A 20840-nucleotide genomic window follows, 5' to 3' on the forward strand; every position below is an offset into this window, starting at 1 on the left:
TTACTAGCAGAAAACTGTACGATTCCATGTCACTCTGACTACTAGGTTTGCAGAGTCTGGAGATGATGGAGCAGGTGGCCATCTTCCGGACACATACATAATGTTCAAGTAAGTGATTTCCTGTGTAAAATGTATCATATTAGGTATAAATATCTGTAAATCAGCACGAAAATTAGATTGAAAAACCTATTTTTATTCTGTACTTAGGTACAGATCATCTTGGATATAGGATTACTATTGGATAACTGGAATTCAGTGCTACAAAAATCATCTAACATGCACAGAAAGGTTTGAGCTTATCCCTCCCTTTCCTCTTCCCTTAAAGAAAATAAATAAAAGTATTAAAATTGCAGGAGAATATCTTAAAATCTGTGGGATTTCTTAAAGTCTTATTTATTAAAATATTTCATAAAATATCTTAAAGTCTCAGGATCACTACTGCACAGACTCACGCTTCATATAGTTTAGAAAAAAAACCCAGTTATTTCTGGGATATTTTGGCTTAATTTTTCTATAGTGGAAGGAAGTGGAGACACGTCATCCATTTTATTTTACAGTCCAGAGTGGCGCAGGTATGACGTCAGAACCCGAAAGTCTAATTTGCCTTTGGTTCCTTCGAGATTTTCCTATAGGGGTTTTATAATGGAGTTTTTCAATTTATGAGTAAAATAAAGCCTGTGGTTAACACAACTTGACAATACTTTGATGTTTTGTTCTACAATGTACACTGCACACAAAAAAAACATAATACATAAACATAAAACATAAAAAACATAAAAATAAACATAAATGCTTCAAAATTCACGTTTTAGCTATGGGTGTGTGTAATTTACGTTGTAGAACAAAACTTAAAAGTATAGTTAAGTTATGTTTACGTAACGTTAAGTAATTTTACCTTATTGTAAAGTTTTATAATATTTTTTATTTATTTAAAATTCTTGGTATTATGACTCACGCAACACTTAAAAAAAAAAAAAAAAAAAATTGAGTAGTTTTAGAGAAACGCCCTTGCTTTAAGCCAAACACTGACACTAGCTGAGATTATTGCAATGTAAGTCCACCATTTTGATTGACATGATCTCTCATTGAGGCGATTGTGCAAGTAGCTTGCAGCTTGGGATCGCTGCTCTCCTCAGCTTGAAAAAGCACAGTTTCATTTGAGAGGTATTTTCCTTGAGGCTGTTTGTAACATATCTGAACCCAATAGCCCCAGTCAGCTCATGGTTCTCAGGTGTTTCTGTGCTGTCTATGTCTCTCTGGATGAGTGAAGGTTTTGTAAGTGTTATGGATTTTGCCGTTAGCTTGGGTTGCTGATGAGACATGTTCCTTACAGCCCTCAAGAGAGATGCATACATTACATGTCAGAAAAGTGGATAAGTGCTTATATCATACATAGATTATCATCACTTGTCAATTTGATTTTACATGTCAGTAGCTTTGTGAAAATTTCTCTCTGTAAAAAAATCCTGTTAAATTTACGGGTAAAAACTGACTGCTGTAATTCTATAAATTTAGTGTAAAAAAGTATGATGACAAAGTTTTATGGGGTGAAATTTGGTGGCTGCATATTTTATAATTCATAACTGATTAAAAAATAAGCAATATTTGTTTTTAAATTAAATAAAAAACAAACTGGCTGCTGCCTCAGGTCTCACTATAAATTATTTTATTTTTGATTATGTAAAAAAAAATAAAAAAAATTGAACAATATTTGACTGTAAAGGTACATGTATTATCTTGCTGAATATCAAATATTTACTTCCCAAAAAAATTTTTTTTCATGTGAAATCAATATAATTTTTCACTTCATATGGAAAGCTAACTTACAGTTAACCAATTAACTGTTTTTATTGTAGCATTTTGACATTGTTTTTCTGTTCATATTATTTAAAAAAAAATGTAAGTGCATTTTTAGAATATTTATGAACTTGAAAATTGTACAAAAATATGCTTAATTACTAAGCACAAAATTCATAAACCATGTGATCATTATGTGAATCCATTTTTTAAATATGTTTCATGTCATGTTTTGAATTTGTTTAGTTATTCAAAGTGTTTGCAAAAGTACTTTAATCTGCATCTAAACTTAAGATTTCTGTTAATTTTACACTGCAGCATTCCTCTAACACAGATTTCACTGGTTCCATGCCAATGTCTGGCTTTGTAACATTCAGGGAGGAGAAAGAACATGCAGCAACCTGTTACAGAAATGGGCACATTTTCAGCTTCATTTAAAGCCTGGAGACACATGTCATGCTCCATCCTTCCTGTTTCATACTCATCACAGATATATGTTCTGACAAAGAGTATACTCAGGATAACCACTACTGGAATTTTTCACTCCTGAGCCAGCAGGTTTTCCCTTACATTAAGTTTTGTACAGTACAGCTAGATGTGATGCAAATAGTTTGTAATGACAGGTTGTTTGGACAGGTTCTGTTGGTTTTCATAACCTCTTGCCTAAGAATCTAAATACTCTTGCTGCGTGTGACCTCATTTCACTGAGACCAGTTAAATACGTTTTTTGCCGTTTTGCATGTAAATAAGTTTGTATATGTTGCATAATAAAATAAAATAAAAACTGTTTGCCATTAGATTAGTCTCTCTTGTATATTTATGTATGTTGCCCCTTCATTAATCTTAGATTGTTTCTTGAATGCTATCAAACTTTTCAAAAAAATCAGTCTTGAATTGTTGGAATTAAATTTTATGCATTATGCTGTCAATCTGAGTTTAAGACTGTTAGAGACATTCTTGAAAGGATGTTGGCTCATTAGGTGGAGGATTTTCCTTTTTTGTGTGTGATTTACATTATCATTCTAAAAGTTACTAATTAAAAATGAATTAAATCTGCCATTTGTTTCTGTACCAGGTGCACTTTTGTACATTCGAACCATGTACTCATGTATGTGTGTATATGTCATTGACAGTGCCATAATCAACCATAGCTCCCCGATGCCAAGACCAGATTCTTGAGAACTTCATGTTAGAGCGCCCTCTACCAGATAAATCCCAACACTGGACAATGGACTTCCCATTGAAGCACTAAAGGTGAGGCCTTCTGTTGATAAGGACTAATCTGACCAAGTGTGATTGTTAAATTAACGTCCTGTTCAGTTGTTCGTTTTTTGACATGGACGTAATATAACACACAAAAAGTTGCTGTCTTGATCTTTGAGATACAATGGTGCTATATTCCACTGGGTATTCAGTGATGATCCCATTTGTAGGATCTCAGCCTCCAGAGAAAATTCCATGGGCTCTGTCTTCGGCTAAAGAATACTGGTTTTAAAGACTAAACTGTGTTAAATCCATAGGGGGGATTATCTGTACTCAGTGAATTCCTCCCCTAATTTGTGCTGCGTTTCCAGACTTTTGGCGTTCAAAATGTTTAATCCTATTTGCTCCACTACACTGACGTATTTTCATAGCTTTGATTTCTGGTTGGTCTGAGTGGACTACACAAGGGGATAGTGCGAATCTCATGCACAGAGACACAAAGTGGTTTCATTGGCGGCAAAAATGACCCTTCTGGCAGAAAGGAACTAGCTGAAAGGATCTGGTAAGGATTTCTAATTTGTGTGTAAATTTGTAGAGAATATACTACATTGATTGTGTAATATTTTGTCAATGACAGGTTTTGTCTTGTAGAGGTGCAGTTTATTATTATTATTTTAAGCTTGGTTTATATGTAATGCCAAAATGAACGGCTGTTAAAAATTTCAATACACATTTGGGTTGTTTGGCCATAAATTACTACATCTTAGTATTAAGTTACTTAAATTCAAATTTTAAATTTCCTTATACGTTTTTAAGACAATTCTTTAGTATAGTACACACTAACAATATCAGTAGTGTGCTTGTGTTTTCTCAATTCCATGCTCATATTACATGGCAGCATGGACGTCACAGGTCACAGTGATTTTGCCAAGTAAGACATGTTCCTGGATCAACATATTTAGTTGATCCTGGAAAACCATTTCTGTCCAAATATGTAGTCCTATCCCTACCCCTAAACCTAACCCCTACCCATAACTTATCCCTAAAATCAGAGGAAAATAATTGGTGAATAATACTGATGTAGAAGAAACACCTAAACCTGGTTGTAAACCAAAACTTGACAAACTGCAAACTTGTCTCTCAAATCTGATTGGTTGATTGAAATGTTGTTCCAGGTTAAACAAAGATGTTGATCCAAATCACGTTCATTGGACGTCTAGTGGGGACAACCAGGAATTTGATCTTGGATCCAATATATGATTATTTATTATTGGTCATGAAATACTTTTTATGTATTTATATAAATACTTTTTATAATACTATTTATGTTTACTGTTACAAATTATATATTTATAGACCCACACGCTGGGTTTTCATGTTTTATGGGGACATTCCAAAGACATAATGATTTTAATGCTGTACAAACTGTATGCTATTCCATAACCCTAACCATATCCCTAAATCTACCCATCACAGAAAAAAATTCTACATTTGTACATTTTCAAACAAAATCAGTATGATTTATAAGCTGTTTTCCCAAATATTTTCCCACAAGGACAAGAATTTCTGATATTGCCATCTTTGTGGGTACATTTTGTCCCCATAATGTAGGGTATACCTGAACCACACACACACACAGTACCCTTAAATATAGTAATAATGTTTTGCAAAAGTTTTAAAGCAGACCAAGCTCTTTTGTAGGCTAAAGATTAGTCCATGTCTCCACAAGGCAGACAAACTTTTTTGAGGTACCAGGCAGAGCCTGCCGAAGTAGAAAAGTTAAATCATTAAGCTCAGATGGGTTTGACCAAAGATTGAGTGAACCCTTAATTAGCTGAAGTACCTCTGACCCGACCAGAAATTAGCAAAGAATCAGCTCAGATACGAAGACAAAGGCAAACACAGTTCTGCCACACACACACTCAGCGCTAATTCAAGCAAGAATGCTCATAATTAGGGCTGCCGTTCCCATTCTTCAAATAATTTACGTGGGGGGAAAAATCAGACTGCTTTGAAATGGTGACAGGACAGGATCCTGTCTACGGGGTTTAACGTCATGATCAACAATGTGGAAATAAAAGCTCACAATTCACTTTGAAACTTTTTTCTGCTAAGTTGATTTCATTATAGAGGCTTACTGTAATGCGGAAACTAAAGGCTCTGTTTTTTTTTTTTTTTTTGGTATTCAAAAAGTGGTAGATAACAGCATTTGCTTCAAGAGAGGCAAAAAACCAAAAAAAACATAATAATAATAATTCTCAGTAAGACCGTAATTTTGCTTTGTGACAATGATTCTTTCTCATAGCTTCATGTGACTGAATAAAATGCATTAAAGCTTGTTGCATGCTACCATTGTAATTACTGCTTCTTTAAGATAGCCCTGCAAATGTTTTCCAAAAACAGATGACTTTGAATACCATCAGATTTCAGCTCCACGTGCGAATGGCTTGCCGTTGTCTACTTGGCTCGTTGGTGGTTGGGGTGACCTTTCAAACTGCAATGCTTCAGGACTCTGTCCGTGTGCATACACAACTCCGGCTTTGTTTACCAGCTCCTGGAGATAATGAGGCTCGAGGCACTGTACTCTGTCAAAACCTAGACAGCAGAAAAAGAGCTTTTGTTCTGTGAAAAAAGGGTCTGGTCTGTTTCTGAGAGTTAGTATGTATTGGTTTACTGGCAGGTTTGCAGAGTTGAATCAATTGAATTCAAAGGTTTTTAGTTTGTAATGAAGCAAGATGAAACAGTTGACGACTTTTGCAAATTTATTGTCACATGCACAAGGCCTTTCATAATTTAAAACACTTAGCAAATCAACATTATCTAACATATTTGATTTGGATTCTTGCATCCAGCGATTGTTGGAACTGACCAGCGTTACAGAATACCAGAACCCTTAAACCAAAATGGATTTCCCAGCAGTTAATTTGCTTTGCTTGACACATCAAGGAAAAACCCTCGAGGACCACACGCCTGCCCATTGATGGTACTCGGGGGACATTTGCGGACTTTGTGGAGTGGGTCCGTTCCATTGAGTGAAATTCCTGAGTCTGTTCCAGTGAGTTAAATTCCAGAGTCCATCCAAGTCCGTCCCTGAAACTGGGGTTCCCGAGTCCGTTCCTGGGAGTGAAATTCTCGAGTCCATTCCAGTTAGTGAAATTCCCAAGTTTGCTTCAAAGAGTAAAATTTCAGAGTCTGCTCTAGAGATGGAAATTCTAGAGCCAGCTCTTCCTGTCAGTTCTAGCACGATCAAAGACGTGGTCTTTTCCATATATGTTGCATCTTCTATGTGTGTCTGGGCCACACATACCCTGTCATGGCCACGGAGGCCACTCCTTCCTGGCTCCTTGCACTACTGGCACCTCCCTGGCTCCCTAAACTACCGGCGCCTCCATAGCTCCCTGAGCTACCGGCACCTCCCTGGCTCCCCGGTCTACCGGCATCTCCCTGACTCCTTGAGCTACCGGCACCTCCCTGGCTCCCTGAACTACCGGCATCCCCCAGACTCCCCGAGCTACCAGCACCTCTCTGGCTCCCCGCACTGCTGGCATCTCCCAGGATCCCTACACTACCAGCAATCGCCCCCAAACCCTCAGTCACTATTCCCTATATTCCCACTATTCCCGAATTCGGACAGCCGTTGCGTACATCGGCTGTACACTCATTATTGCGGTGCAATGTGGGATAGAATGATTGCACTCAATAATGTCCACAATGGTTTCGGACACCACTACCAATGTCTGTCCCCTCAAAAATGCCCTATTTGAGGGTGCAGGGGGTGATTTCAGATTCAGCCTTGGTTCACCCTTTGTTCTGGTATTTGTTGAGTTGGGTTGTTTTCTCCTGCGTTTCCCTAGTCTTCTGTTTTTGAATTTAAATAACACTTCCGTGGATTTGGATTCCTGCTCCCAGCGAGTGTTTGAACTGAACAGCGTGACACATATATTAACACAAAATTGAGAAATTATAATTCTGTACCACAGTGCATTGCAGTAATATATTTCGTAATTAGCTTTTTTAGATTATTTCAGGTATTTGTTTTTTGGAAGCGTTTATAATATTGTAATTGTATGTATGTGTTTTTTACACAATGCCATGTGTTCCAAACAAATGCAAACAGCTATGGAAAGGGAAGCAAAAGAGCTACAAAATAATTTAATCAGAGATTTAATTTAATTTAATTAGATGATTTTTTTTTTTACCATTTTTTGCTTTGTTACAGAGTTGCCACATTGCAACATGTTTCAACAATTTATTTATTTTAATTCATTTTTAAATGTATGCCATCATTACAACATACAGTAAACAAAGTGTTTGCTCATTTTTGTCTATAAAGAGTCTCCTAACTGACAAACTGTCTGTGTGAGTCTGCAGGATAATCTTAGATTTGTAAGCAGTGTATTATGTACTTTCATTAGAGTGACTAATTGCCTTTTATTTCCATATGTGTTTGACTATAAACTCATCATTCATTCTGTTTTTGGCCTGTGTGGCCTCTCCAACCTCTGACACCATAACAAATATTAGTGCTCTCAACACCCACATTATGGTACACTGTGTATTCAGTTTTGCCCTGACCCCCCAACTGTCATAACCGGTCTGTCTCAGATTTGTAATGAATTTATATCAGACTTGATTTGGGACAGTAGCCCAGCTGCACACATAAGCAGTATTGTCTGTCATGTAAGCAAGGGCATTTTTGTAATCCCTTGTAAATCGTCCAGTGTTGCCCATTGTGGTCCAAAGCTGGGACATTTTTGTTGATGCCTCTTGCCACAGGCTGAAAAGCACATTGCACGAATATGGCTGGATAAAAAGCTGTTCTTTTGTCTCAGACCCCTCCTCTTGAGCTGCGTGTCTTCATCATGGCCCTTTATGCGTAATGTGAATGTCTCTTCACTAAGGGCAAATGCTAATTCACACCCCTCAGGCATGCTTTTAAACCTAGTCACTGAATGGCTGTTAGCATGCACACACAAGATGCAGTACACTGGCTAATTTATTGTTTCACGCTTTCAGTGGCCCCAAAAGAATTTGGACGCATAAGCTATGCTTAAAAAAGTATAAATGTCATAGATAACAAAATATCAAGCAAAGGCATCTGCGATCAATTCAAATGTTCATTAGAATTAACTTCACTATTTTGCTATTTATGCCCTTTTTAAATCAAATGGTCCCAAGGCGATTTTTTTTTTTTTTGTGAATGTATGAAGTCAGTTCTTCTAAAGTTTCCATGTGTAATCTATCATTAACTATGAACATATTCTACAAGCAGAAAGTGTCTAAATACCTTTTGTATGATTCTAATAGTTATGTTGTTTTATAATGTTTATCAAAGTTTGGTGAATTTGCTTGCAAAGTGTCCTTATGCTAACTTTTTTTCAAAATAAATGCCATTTGGTGTTGTGTTTGTTAGTTTGACACACGTTTTCTTTTACGTATAATGCACATGCATCGTACAAGCTTGTACACTTTTATAAATGCACACATTTTCTTTTCCACAAATGCTCTCTCATACTTACAAAGTGTCTGTTGTCTTAAACAAGCTGGATGTTGTTCATGTGTGTGGTTCAGATAATTCAACTCTCCTCACTTTCACCATTGTCAGTAATTCCACATCAGTTGTTTGAACTTTAAACCCCTAACTGATCTTTTATGGTCTTTAAGTTGACATAAAAGTTCTAATTTACTGTGAACGTATGGCTACAGGTCAGTTAATGTCAGCATGTGGTGTGTAATGGATGGTGTTTGGTTTTACTTTTTCTTCCAGGGGTAAATGATTTTTTTTTTTTACTACATCACTAATGCTGCAATTAGATGAAAATAATCGCTCCTTGTATTATATAGATAGTTTGCAGTACTTTTAGGTTTGATGTGTTCGATAAAGAATGCACAAAATGCTGTATTTGGAACATGTACTTGATGTAGATTTTATAGCCTCTGGTAATCCATGCCTTGCATGTTACATTTTTACTGCTGGTCAAGCAATCCTATGCCAGTGTTTTGATATTTCATTATTTAATTCAGTAATTCATAAAAGATTATCAAACAAGTCTGTTCCATTCTAGCAAATCATATGACTCAGACTGACAGGTGGGTGTTACTCAAAACTTTGCACATCTTATACGTTTAATAACCTTCTGCTAGTTTGCTGTTCTAGAAGACTGTTACATCCTTTTGCAGTGAATTGCATTGCATTGAATTTATTTTGAAGCTCTGCTGAAGTATTGGGATTTTAAGTTTGTAATCATATTTTTATTTAGTTTAATCAACTACACCATTCTGCCTTAAAAAAAATCATAATTAAAAAAATGTATTATATTAATTTTAATGCATTTAATTGTTGCTTTTATGTATGTAGTGTTACTATATGTCTGTCGTTTTTTGATAAACATCTATTCAGCACCCAATATAATAATGCTTTAGCAGCCTTGAGTCACCAGCAAAATGTCTCCAACCCCTAAAGGACACGGTTGACTATTTATTATCACCTTAACCACTCTCCTATGGGAATATGATAAAACTACTAAGAATTGATGAATCTCTCTATAGACACAGTAGCTGTTGGCATTTAGAGAATACTGCTTCTCTTCAGCAGGAACTTTTTATTGAACCCAGGGGGTTTGGCACGAAGGAGGAAAGTACCAGTGAGAGTAAAGAAAAGCACAAAGACTTTCCCTTATAAGAAAAAGAAGAGTGTTCTTATGTGGTCTGACTAAAGTTTGTATGGTCCAGCACGCTTTTGTCCATGGAATCTACGCGTGACACATTTTTATGATGTGTGTACCTTTAAATATGAATGCATATATAAATTCATTCATTATTTTGGTACTTCCCTGATAACAAAATATAACAAAATGGCATGTATAATGAAAGTATTGACTATTTCCACTATTTCCACAAGCTGTTTTAATCTATACATCCACAAAAATCCAGGAATTATTTCCTTTGCCGCAGGGATTCTGAAAAACAATCGTCACATTGTTGTGACAAATACTATCCATATAGTTTGCCAGAAGGGAGTTTTCAATGATCAGCATGTTTGTGTCTCGTGGTGTCATTATGTATAAAATATCAATACTTTAGTTTACAATCTTTAATAAATCATGCATCTTGTTAATTTGCTATGCTTGTCTGATTTGAAAGCATGCCTTAAGTTAAATAGTGTGAAATGCGGAACTGATTCCTAATCAGGAAATAAATTGTACTGGGCCGGGACAGTTTTTAATGGGTGGGCCTCCTCTAAACAAGGTCCAGGTTGAACCATAGGCCCTGTCCCAAATGGCACACTTAATTTCCCAAATGGCACACTTTCGGGTTTGTGGAATTACAATGGCTGACTGTAGGATGTCCCATTTAGTCATTTTAGGTTTCAGGCGGGTGCTCAAGAGCACCCCCTTTGCGGTCAATATGTGCCCTCGATGCGCACTGGTGCGAGCTCCACAGCAGACTTCTACCCAACAGTCCAAGCGGCGTTACACCACGAAAGTGCGCACTCAGAGGTCGACCGCGAGTGTTTAGGGTGCCATTTGGGACAGGGCCATAGAGGATCATCACAAGGCCTTGGACAACATTCCTGGTTGTCTCCCCCTGATGACAGCCTTGTTCATTATCAGAATTGGTGTAATCTGACTGGTTTAGTGCATTAAGACTATAGTCTCTGAGAGCAGTGTTTGATTCTGTGTGGATCTCAGAATGTCAATGGGGATCTGAAGAATTCCTTTAATATATATATATATATATATATATGAAAAAGCTACTTATATGTCCTAATTTAACTAAGGCCTAATCCTGGATTATTGTAAATGCTGACTCTGAAACTTTTAGTTAAGGATCTCATCAGCACTCATTGCTTTCAGCTGTGTCTCATTTCCTTTGTTTGTTCACCCTACATAAGCCTGGTCAATTCTGTCATTCATTGCTAAGTCTTGTATGTGTCTGTACTGCATTTCTGAGGATTCTCCCTGGTTTCATGTCTCTTGTTTTTTTTGGGGATTCTCTGCCTTTTCTCTGTTCTGCCTCTGCCCTGGACTCTGTTATTGTTTGGACTGTTTGTCTGTGTTTTGACCTTTGCCTGTTTGTGTGGATTACCCTTTTAACAAATACTGCGTTTGGATCCTACGTCTTGGAGCAGTTTCAACACACACAGACACACACACACACACGCACACACACACACAAATAATCTTTTTTATGTTAATATAATATTGACATTATCTGTGTGAGATTCAGCCATTTACTTATTTACTTTTAAATAATTGTCCACCATAATCCTATTGTGCTTGCATGCTAATGCTCAATCATTATAAGTATTCTTTGTGTTTGTGTTATAATATTTGCAAATGTAATCATGCTATTTTTGTAGATGTCAGTTCATGTAGCTCAGGTCATATTTTCTTTTTAAATATTTTTTTTTTTTTCGCAGAAACAATGCAGAATATGACAGTTGTTCTGATCATCTGTGGATACAATGAATACTAAGTCATGGAAATTAATGTAGGGTCCATCAGAAAGATGCTGTTTGTTTTTGCTTGATCATGTTTTTTTGTATATCAAGATATAAGATAAAAAGAAAGAATAATAACATGACACGGTTGTGAATACACCTAATTATTGTGCATGGATCCTAGGCCTGTTTCAGTTGTTATTGATTTTTAAACGATTGACAACAGTTATGTGGTTTAACAGATTCAAATTCTAAAATGAAAAAGTACCCGAGGCACTTGTGTTGAGGCATGCTCATTATGAGCAGCTCATAGGCATGTATAAACAATTTTATTTTGTGCTTGGATAACTTGGATACGCATTGCATGCACGTGCTTCGTGCAGACTCGCTAAATGTTATGTTACACAAAAAAAATTTGTGTAAATGATTGATTATTAAACAATGTTTTGATCAATATTTCAACGATTCGTGCACTTACCATTTTGTTTATGCATGTTAGCATTTGTTTATATTTACATTTATTTTCTTAGCTTTTTGTGAAAATGCATGAAAACAAAAGGTACTAAAACATAAGTGCTTGGTTGAGGATTATTGTTTTGAATGTTTTCATAACATGCAGTATATCCAACGCTAGTGAAAAATAAATATACCAAAATGTATTTGAAATAAAATTTATTTTTATACTACAGGTATACTACAAATACATTTACATATTTATATACTTAATATAAGTACCCAGCAATTGTACTTTTGGCATACTAAATAGGTATATTAACATCTGCTAATATAAGAACCCTGCAATTGAACTTTTGGTATATTAAATAGGTATATTAACGTCTGCTAAATTAAGTACATTCTAATTTTGTACTTAATGCACTTTAGTTATCTGGAAATAGTGCTGAGGTCCAACTAAAGATATACTTAAAGGAGCCGTATGTAAGATTGTGGCCAAAACTGGTACTGCAATCACTTTCAAATTACTGTAGAGCGGTGTATCCCCTCCCCCTCCCCCCTGACTCGAGGTTGCCAGATAGGCTGCAGGATCCAGCACGAACGTTTGTAGCTGCAGCTGTGGTAACTAGAGCAGAGCTGGCAACCCGGATGTGGAAACACTACTGACTTCGTGATTGGTAGATAGGTGGAGGGTGGCGCTTCAGGCCAAAACACAACATGACAACATCAACATCAGTTGAGGGCTGCAACTTCACTTTTTAAACGACAATATCCTGGCCGGACTACTGTTGTCAGTGATATAAGTATTTGAAATGAACATGATTTCTTAATGTCTAGTGACATATCAGGGCCATTTTATGATTAATTGAAATACATTTCTTACATACAGCTCCTTTAAGCACATTTGATTGTGCTAAAATTGTCATGAATGCGAGAGGAAGCAAGGGGAGGACCGGGGGGGGGGGCGGCAGAAACCGGGGCCGGCGGCTTAATGCGAGAATAAAACACGGGTTTTAATTTGTATACATGAAAGACGGAATGAATTCTCCTGTACGCAGGAGGAAGTTTGAGTCGGACTGCCACTGGACTAAGGATCTTGGTGACAGTTAAACGGGCCAATAAATTTGGGAGCTAGTTTATTAGAGACGGAGCGGAGTGGAATGTTCTTGGTTGAAAGCCACACTTTTTGACCAATGACGTATACGGGAGGCTTCGACCGGTGGCGATCGGCCTTAGCCTTGGTGCGCGCCCCCACTTGGAGCAGAGTCTCACGGGCTCTGGTCCATGTGCGGTGACACCTCTGGACGAAGGCGTGGGCGGAGGGGACCGCGACTTCAGATTCCAGGCTAGGAAAAACTGGTGGCTGGTAACCTAAGCTACACTCAAACGGAGATAGGCCCGTGGATGACACTGGTAACGAGTTGTGAGCGTACTCAACCATAGAGAGCTGATGACTTCAGGATGAAGGATTCTTGGATACCAAACATCGCAACACTCTTTCCAAATCTTGGTTGGTTCTCTCGGTTTGGCCATTGCTTTGGGGATGAAACCCAGAAGACAGACTGACACTCGCTCCCAGTAATTTACAAAACTCTCGCCAAAATTTGGACACAAACTGGGGCCCCCTGTCGGAAACCACGTCCATCGGGAGGCCATGTAAACGAAAAACGTGATCTACAACAGTCACTGCTGTCTCCTTGGCGGAGGGTAATTTAGGCAAGGGAATAAAATGAGCCGGTCTCGAGAACCGGTCCACTACGGTCAAAACCACCGTCATTGACCTTCGACTCGATCTCCCATGTGAGTGTGGAGACAAATAGGGTCTCTGGCAAAATGCACTCGGGAGTGGACGGCCGTTCGGAATGGTCAAAAATGCGCGATGAATCGGGTTTGATGTTTTTGGAACCCGGGCGATATGAAAGAGAAAAATCAAAACGCCCGAAAAAAAGAGCCCACCGAACCTGCCTGGAGTTGAGTCTTTTGGCGGTTGTGATATATTCCAAGTTCTTGTGATCGGTCCAGACGATAAAAGGTACCCCCGACCCTTCTAACCAATGACGCCATTCTTCCAATGCTAACTTGACTGCCAACAACTCTCTGTTACCAATGTCATAGATAAGTTCGGCAGGAGATAAACGATGGAAAAAAAAAACGCACACGGATGTATCCTGACGTCTGTGGAAGAACGTTGGGAAAGAACTGCGCTTACCCCCATCTCTGACGCGTCGACCTCCACCATGTGATGGATCAGGGGCCGAAACGAAGCGACCTTTCAGTTTGGCAAATACAGCCTCAGCTGTATCGGACCACCTGAACGTAGTTCTTGGGGAGGTCAAGGCAGTCAGAGGAGGGGCTAGTTGGCTGAAATTGCGAATAAAACGCAGATAGAAATTGGCGATTCCCAGAAACCTCTGTAGGGCCTTATGGGAATCCGGACTTGGCCAATCTACCACAGCCTTAACTTTATCAGGATCCATACGTACTCCCTCAGACGAGATGATGTATCCCAGAAAAGAAACAGACTGTGCATGAAAATCGAATTTCTTCGCCTTGACAAAAAACCCATTCTCTAGCAACCTTTGAAGTACTCGTCGGACGTGCTGCACGTGTTCCTGGAGAGAAGATGAAAAAAAAATCATTATGTCGTCCAGGTAGACATATACGAACTGATCTACCATATCTCGCAGCACGTCTTTGACGAGTGCCTGGAAGACCGCTGGGGAGTTCGACAGACCAAAAGGAATGATCAAATATTCAAAGTGCTCCCTGGGGGTGTTAAATGCGGTCTTCCATTCATCCCCCTTCCTAATGCGAACCAAATGATAGGCATTCCGTAAATCCAATTTTGTGAAGACTGATGGTACACAACGGGCACATTTGATAAATCCACTGCCTCCTCCTGGAACACAGAAACAGGTACAGGCGGACAAGCAGACAAAAGACAAGACTCATAACACTGAGTACTCCATGCGGAGATGGAGTGCTGGCGCCAGTCCACCCTGGGGTTGTGTTGTATGAGCCAGTGGTGACCAAGAACTACGGGTGCCAGAGGTGAGTCCATGAGGAGAAATGAGTCCATGAGGAGAAATGACAGAGTTTCCGTATGGTTGCCTGATGTGGTGAGTGTTATGGGTCCGGTGGTGAGTGAAATATTGGGGAGTTCTTGACCGTTGAGGGCGTTGACGGATATGCTATGAGTAAGTGAGGTGACAGGAATGTGAAGTCTATGAGCGAGCTTACGGTCCATAAGTTTCCCTCCGCTCCCGAGTCCAGTAAGGCTTGACAGTCGTGTGTGCCAGCTGCCCATCTCAGTCTTACCGGGAGGAGCGTAGATGATGATGATGAGGTCTTCTCGGCGGAGATCCCAACCGATAGTAGCCTCAGGTTTACTACTGGGCTTGGCCTTTTACTGGACAGTAAAGGCAGAGTCCCTGGGACCTCCGCTTTTCCTTCTCCTCCCGGGAAAGTCGAGCTCTACCCACCTGCATGGGCTCGTGATCGAAGACGGGGCTGACCGTGTCCCCGCCGCTGGTCCGTGGGCTTTCAGTGACTCCAGGTAGTCGATTCGGAAGAACGCGACGTTCCGCGTAGATTTCTCTTTGGACACGGTCAGCCAGCCCACGCAGGAACATGTCCCACTGCGCCTCGTTCCATTGGCACTCAGCCGCCAGCGTGTGGAATTCGATGGAGTAGTCAGACACGGAGCGATCTCCTTGTTGCAGGTTGGCGAGAACCCTAGCCGCCTCTCTTCCTGCCATCGAAGGGTCGAACACACACCTCATCTCCTCGCGTGCCTGGAACGAGGCGCAGCATGGATCCTGGTTCTCCCACACCGCCATTCCCCATAACGGCACTCTCCCAGTCAGCAGCGTCAAAACGAAAGCTACCTTCGATCTTTCGTTGTTGAAGGTTCAGGGTTGCAATGAGAAGTGCATGGAGCACCTGGTCAAGAACGCTCTGCAGAAACTGGGTTCTCCTGAATACGCCTCCGGTACTGGTTGACGAGGTTCCGACTGGAAGAGGGACTCCGGTGGTGTGGGCTGAACTGGCGGTGTGGGCGGCGGAGCGGGACTCCTCAGATGTTGGAGTTGTTGGGAGCTCGGACACCTGCGTCACTAAAGCTTATACTGCCCGCCCTGTGTTCGTGATGCTCTCCTCCTGCGTGTCCATCCGAGTGATTCTGCGGATGATGAATTCGTCAAGGCTGATCGTGGGACCACCTGCTGCCTCCATGATGGTCAGATCTTCTGTCATGAATGCGAGAGGAAGCAAGATGCAGGTAAAAGATGTTTATTATAAATAAACAGTGATGGTCAGGTCCACACAAACACGACACACAGGGCAGGAGAGTGACGCAGGGACCTCGATGGGCAACCGGGCTGATGGTGGATGGCAGATGAATGAGGAGTCCGTAAATCCAGAAGTGCGATGATGACGACAGGAAACAAAGACACAAATCCAAACTGGAACGAAGACCACGAGAGAACGCCAAACAGGACAGGAACCAACACTGGTAAACACCACAACAATCTGACAACACAAGACATCAGTCACTGAGAATATATAGGTGAGTAGAGTGGAATCAGCTGGCACTGATGATCAGCGGTAATCAGAGGACACACCGACACTAATCATACACACTACACACAATCACACGAGACGAGGAAGAGACAGCGAATTCATGAACCGTGACAAAAATGGAACTATTGCAAGAATACTTTAGGTTGCATTTAAAGACTGATATTATACAGAGATCATACTATCCTTACTAATAGTCATATTAAAAAACATTTTAGGCTTAATATGTGCATAGTGCAATAAAGCACTCCAAATAAAGTTGAATTATAATATTTATATCAGTCTCAAGTGATACGTCAGTAAATATGTTAATGGTTTTGTTGTATACTTAGTATGAAACTTGGTATAGGTCGTTTTTTTTTACTAGGGAACAGCTCTTTGTATGCAGATAACAGAACACTCAACTTTTAATGACTTTGTAGGTCCTAATCCAGTGGTTCAATCAGACAGGAATTTGTACGTCTGTGACTTTCTTTGTGCGCACGTACATACATGTGCACAATATTTCTACAAAAAAAAGAGGCAATTACCAAAGGCCCATCAGGCAACAAAGTTCTCTTTCCTTTCTTTCCCCCTTCAACATTTTAGAGATAACTCCATCTTAAACTGTCTTGTTTTTAGACTAACAGTGGTTTTGATTGTATGCCGGATGCTGAGAACAAACAATGTTTTATGCAGAACGAGTGGAACTAAAGATGAAACGTTAGTTAGCCTTAAGCCAGTTTCAGTTTAGACACTAGTAACCCGTCATCTCAAAGAGCCTTTTGTGTAATTAGACTGATGACGTCAAATGAACTCTATAAATGCATAAATTCATAGTTTGGGTTAAAAAACAATATGAGAACAGCAACCCCTCCCAGCCCCTTAAATACATTTTCCCTCTTTTCTTTTGCATTGATATCTTCAACTGGCTAAGACGACGGGTCAGTTCTTGCACGTCACAAACAGAATCTACAAAGGGAATATATTTAAGCTAACAATTAGTCTTGTTTAATATGTTGGAGATGCTAGAGTACAGTCATTACCAGGTGAGATGAGACTTTGTTTATTGACTTAGAGAATATATTTTATATTGTTATAACATATTGCAGCATTGATTGGTCTGTTTTAATTCTGTTTAGATTCTGTTTAATTCTACCTTCTCAGCCTCACAGCCAAGCCTGTGCTTTTGTCTTCTTTTTTTAAAGCATGCTTGCAATACACAGAGCAATTATAACATGATCTAATGTATTCAACAGATTCAGTCTGTGATATGTTCAAAATAAAACAGGACTATTTTTGCATGAATACACAGATAGCATACAGTAGTATTAGCATGTATCTGTCTGACTGTATGGGCATCACCTCTCTGTTTGTGACTCAGGTGCAGACCCACCTGGAAAGCCCATCGAAATACCACATCCAGCAGACCCAGAGGCAGCAGGTGAAGCATTACCTGTCCAGTGCACTGGGAGCCAAGCTAAGCCCACAGGCCAACACAGGGCCCGGCCCCAGCCAGCCCACAGAACACGGCATGCCCCCTGGACCAGGAGCCAGCGCTCCTAATAGCCCTATGGCCCTTCTCACCCTCAACTGTGAGAAAGAGGTAGATGCAAAACCTAGCATTGACAGTTTTGTCAATTAGATTATATTTTGCCAAAGTATGGTGTCAAAATGTGGTGTGTTTTCCTAAGAATATGTGTGAATAATGTCCAGAGACAAATAAGCAAAAGGACAAAGGTAAACAAGAATTTTTAGATTTTGTTCATATTATTCACTTATTCATCATATTGTTCACCTTTCAAAATTCTGAGGTCAATAAGATTTGCAATTATTTAGCACTTATTTGATCAAAATAGTAAAAACAGTAATATTTTTTATTATATTTAAATATTTACTATTTAAAATAACTGTAAAATTCTATTTAAATATATATTTTTTTAAATGCAATTAATTCCTGTGATGGCAAATCTGAAATTTCAGCAGCCATTGCTCCAGTCTGATATATGCTGATTTTGTGCTCAAGAAACATTTCTTATTGTTATCAGTGTTGACAACAGTTGTGCTGCTTAACATGTTTGTGAATACCATCATTATTATTTTTTTCAGGATTCTTTGATGAATAGAAAGTGCAAAAGAACAGCATTCATTTTAAATGGAATTCTTTTGTAAAATTATAAATGTCTTGACATTCACTTTGATCAATTTAATCAAATTTAATCAAATTTAATGTGTCCATGCTGAATTAAAGTATTCATTTATCTCAAAAACAAAATGTTATTGACCCCAAAACTTATGAACGGTAGTGTACATCACTCTATCAAGGTTGTTAAGTAACTGCATGGTGTGGCCTGTTTGACCTAAAAAAAAAAAGTTGTGTAAGTAGCACGACTAAATAGTTTCTCACCATTTCTATGTCTATAAGTGATTGATGAACTAGGGCTTTGAGGAAAGTAAAAGGTGACAGCTGGGTAAACAGCACAAAGGTTCTAAGACATTATTCATGTATGTGATGTATGATCATCTTTCATTGTCCACCGAGTCCATTATCATATTAATTTAGCATTTCTATTAGCCATTGTGGCTTTCTTACTAACATGGATCTAATTAGTACTTTGGGATTGAAGCACTTATTACAAGGTGATGTGAACACATTCTGCTCTTAAAATTTGAATTGGTACAGATGGACGACGTAATTGAAGACATCATAAGTTTGGAATCGAGCTACAACGATGATATTCTTGGGTTCATGGATGCAGGACTTCAAATGACTAATGCGGTAACAGCCCTAAGGATTGTGGTGTCATGTTATTTAAGATTCATATAATCACCTGAACAGTCAGAACATGCACTGAAATCTTTTTGGTTCTAATTTTTCAGATTCCAGTTTCTGCAAACCTGTTGGACATGTACAACAATCATGCTCTTTCTCCAGCTGAGGTTTCCATTAACAACTCCTGCTCTAACCTGCTATCCGTCAAAAGGGAATTATCCGGTATATTCACACTGTCTTATCTATCAGAGTAAATAATCATTTTGGTTACCATTTCACTGCCCACTGTGCTTAGGAATGGAAGTATCCATATTGTGTGCACTTTCGAATGCACAATATCAATGAAAGATATATTGTATTAAATAGTTACCCCAGCACCTGGCATGATGCACATTATGGACAAGTCTGGACCATGTGGCAAGTTTGACACTTATCAAAGGCCTGAAGGCTTTCCAGTAGGTATGTTTTCCGTTCCTCGGCTTCTGAAAGGCCCTAAGCATGAATAAAGAGTTGTTGTTTTTTGTCCAGACACTGTACATTAATATCTATAAAATTATATTGTTTGATGAACTAACATGCGTGTCAACAAGGTTTACATTTGAAATTACCTTTACACACATTAAGTCAAGAAAAAATATTTTCAAAATGCACAGTTGGTGTGTTAAAAATCACCTGTGTACTTAAGACAGTAATTGCACACAATATGGACACTTGTAAAACATGCTACACACACACACATTGGAACTTGAAGAGTTTAATTTAAAAATACAGTAATTTTTACATTTATTTGTCTACTTTTTAGAATTTCTATTGAACAGCAACACATTAGAATACATTGGCACACTAGGGAAGAATCTGTGAACTCTGTAATAGAAAGTTATTGATGTTAAAACTGTGAAGTTGACTGATAATTATGAAGTTGTTTCAGTTGATATAACTACGCATTTCAGAATCAGAGGTCAGAGCCTTGGCAAAAGAGAGACAAAAGAAGGACAACCACAACCTCAGTGAGTCTGATCATCACTTTATATGCATAAACATCTGAAATATGTGCTAAAATGTCTGTCATATAATTTATTTTTGTATATTTAAAATGTTAAGTATAATAATAATAATGATGATAATAAAATATGACCATATCTTTATTGGCTTTTATATCCATACAGTTGAACGAAGAAGGCGTTTTAATATAAATGACAGAATTAAGGAGCTGGGGACATTAATTCCCAAGTCAAATGATCCGTAAGTCTCAATAAATTATATTAAAATTTAAATAAGCTTTGGTTTACAATTACATATATTCTGTATTCACATATTCAGCCTAATCATCTATGATCTATACCAGCATGATCTATACCAGAAAATGTTGTGGTTACACATAAATGCCAAATGTCAGCGTAACCGCCTGGCTCTGGTTTTTGCAGGGACATGAGGTGGAATAAGGGGACCATCCTGAAAGCTTCAGTGGATTATATTAGGAAACTGCAGAAAGAGCAGCAGAAAGCAAAAGAGCTGGAAAACAGACAAAAGAGACTAGAACATGCAAACAGACATCTCCTGCTTCGTATTCAGGTAAATCAACTGATAAACAAAAGCTACTCACTGCAATTGGTT

The 20840-nt window shown here is 38.7% G+C and overlaps 1 protein-coding gene across 2 annotated transcripts in view; it reads left to right on the forward strand.

Moving 5' to 3' along the window:
• mitfa (melanocyte inducing transcription factor a) overlaps nt 1–20840 on the forward strand; it is a 22561-nt gene continuing 1721 nt past the window's right edge. Inside the window, exons 1-10 of one of the 2 annotated variants that reach the window (XM_084425518.1) lie at nt 1–108; nt 208–288; nt 2931–3051; nt 17838–18059; nt 19137–19232; nt 19334–19448; nt 19593–19685; nt 20177–20233; nt 20393–20468; nt 20651–20798. In XM_084425518.1, the coding sequence (XP_084281644.1) occupies nt 17988–18059; nt 19137–19232; nt 19334–19448; nt 19593–19685; nt 20177–20233; nt 20393–20468; nt 20651–20798 (657 nt within the window). In that variant the 5' untranslated portion in view covers nt 1–108; nt 208–288; nt 2931–3051; nt 17838–17987. Of the gene's footprint in view, nt 109–207; nt 289–2930; nt 3052–17426; nt 17503–17837; nt 18060–19136; nt 19233–19333; nt 19449–19592; nt 19686–20176; nt 20234–20392; nt 20469–20650; nt 20799–20840 lie in introns of those variants that run through there. The other variant, XM_084425517.1, reaches the window with a different exon arrangement.

Source organism: Rutilus rutilus (assembly GCF_951802725.1).
Source record: "Rutilus rutilus genome assembly, chromosome: 12".
NCBI lineage: Eukaryota > Metazoa > Chordata > Actinopteri > Cypriniformes > Leuciscidae > Rutilus > Rutilus rutilus.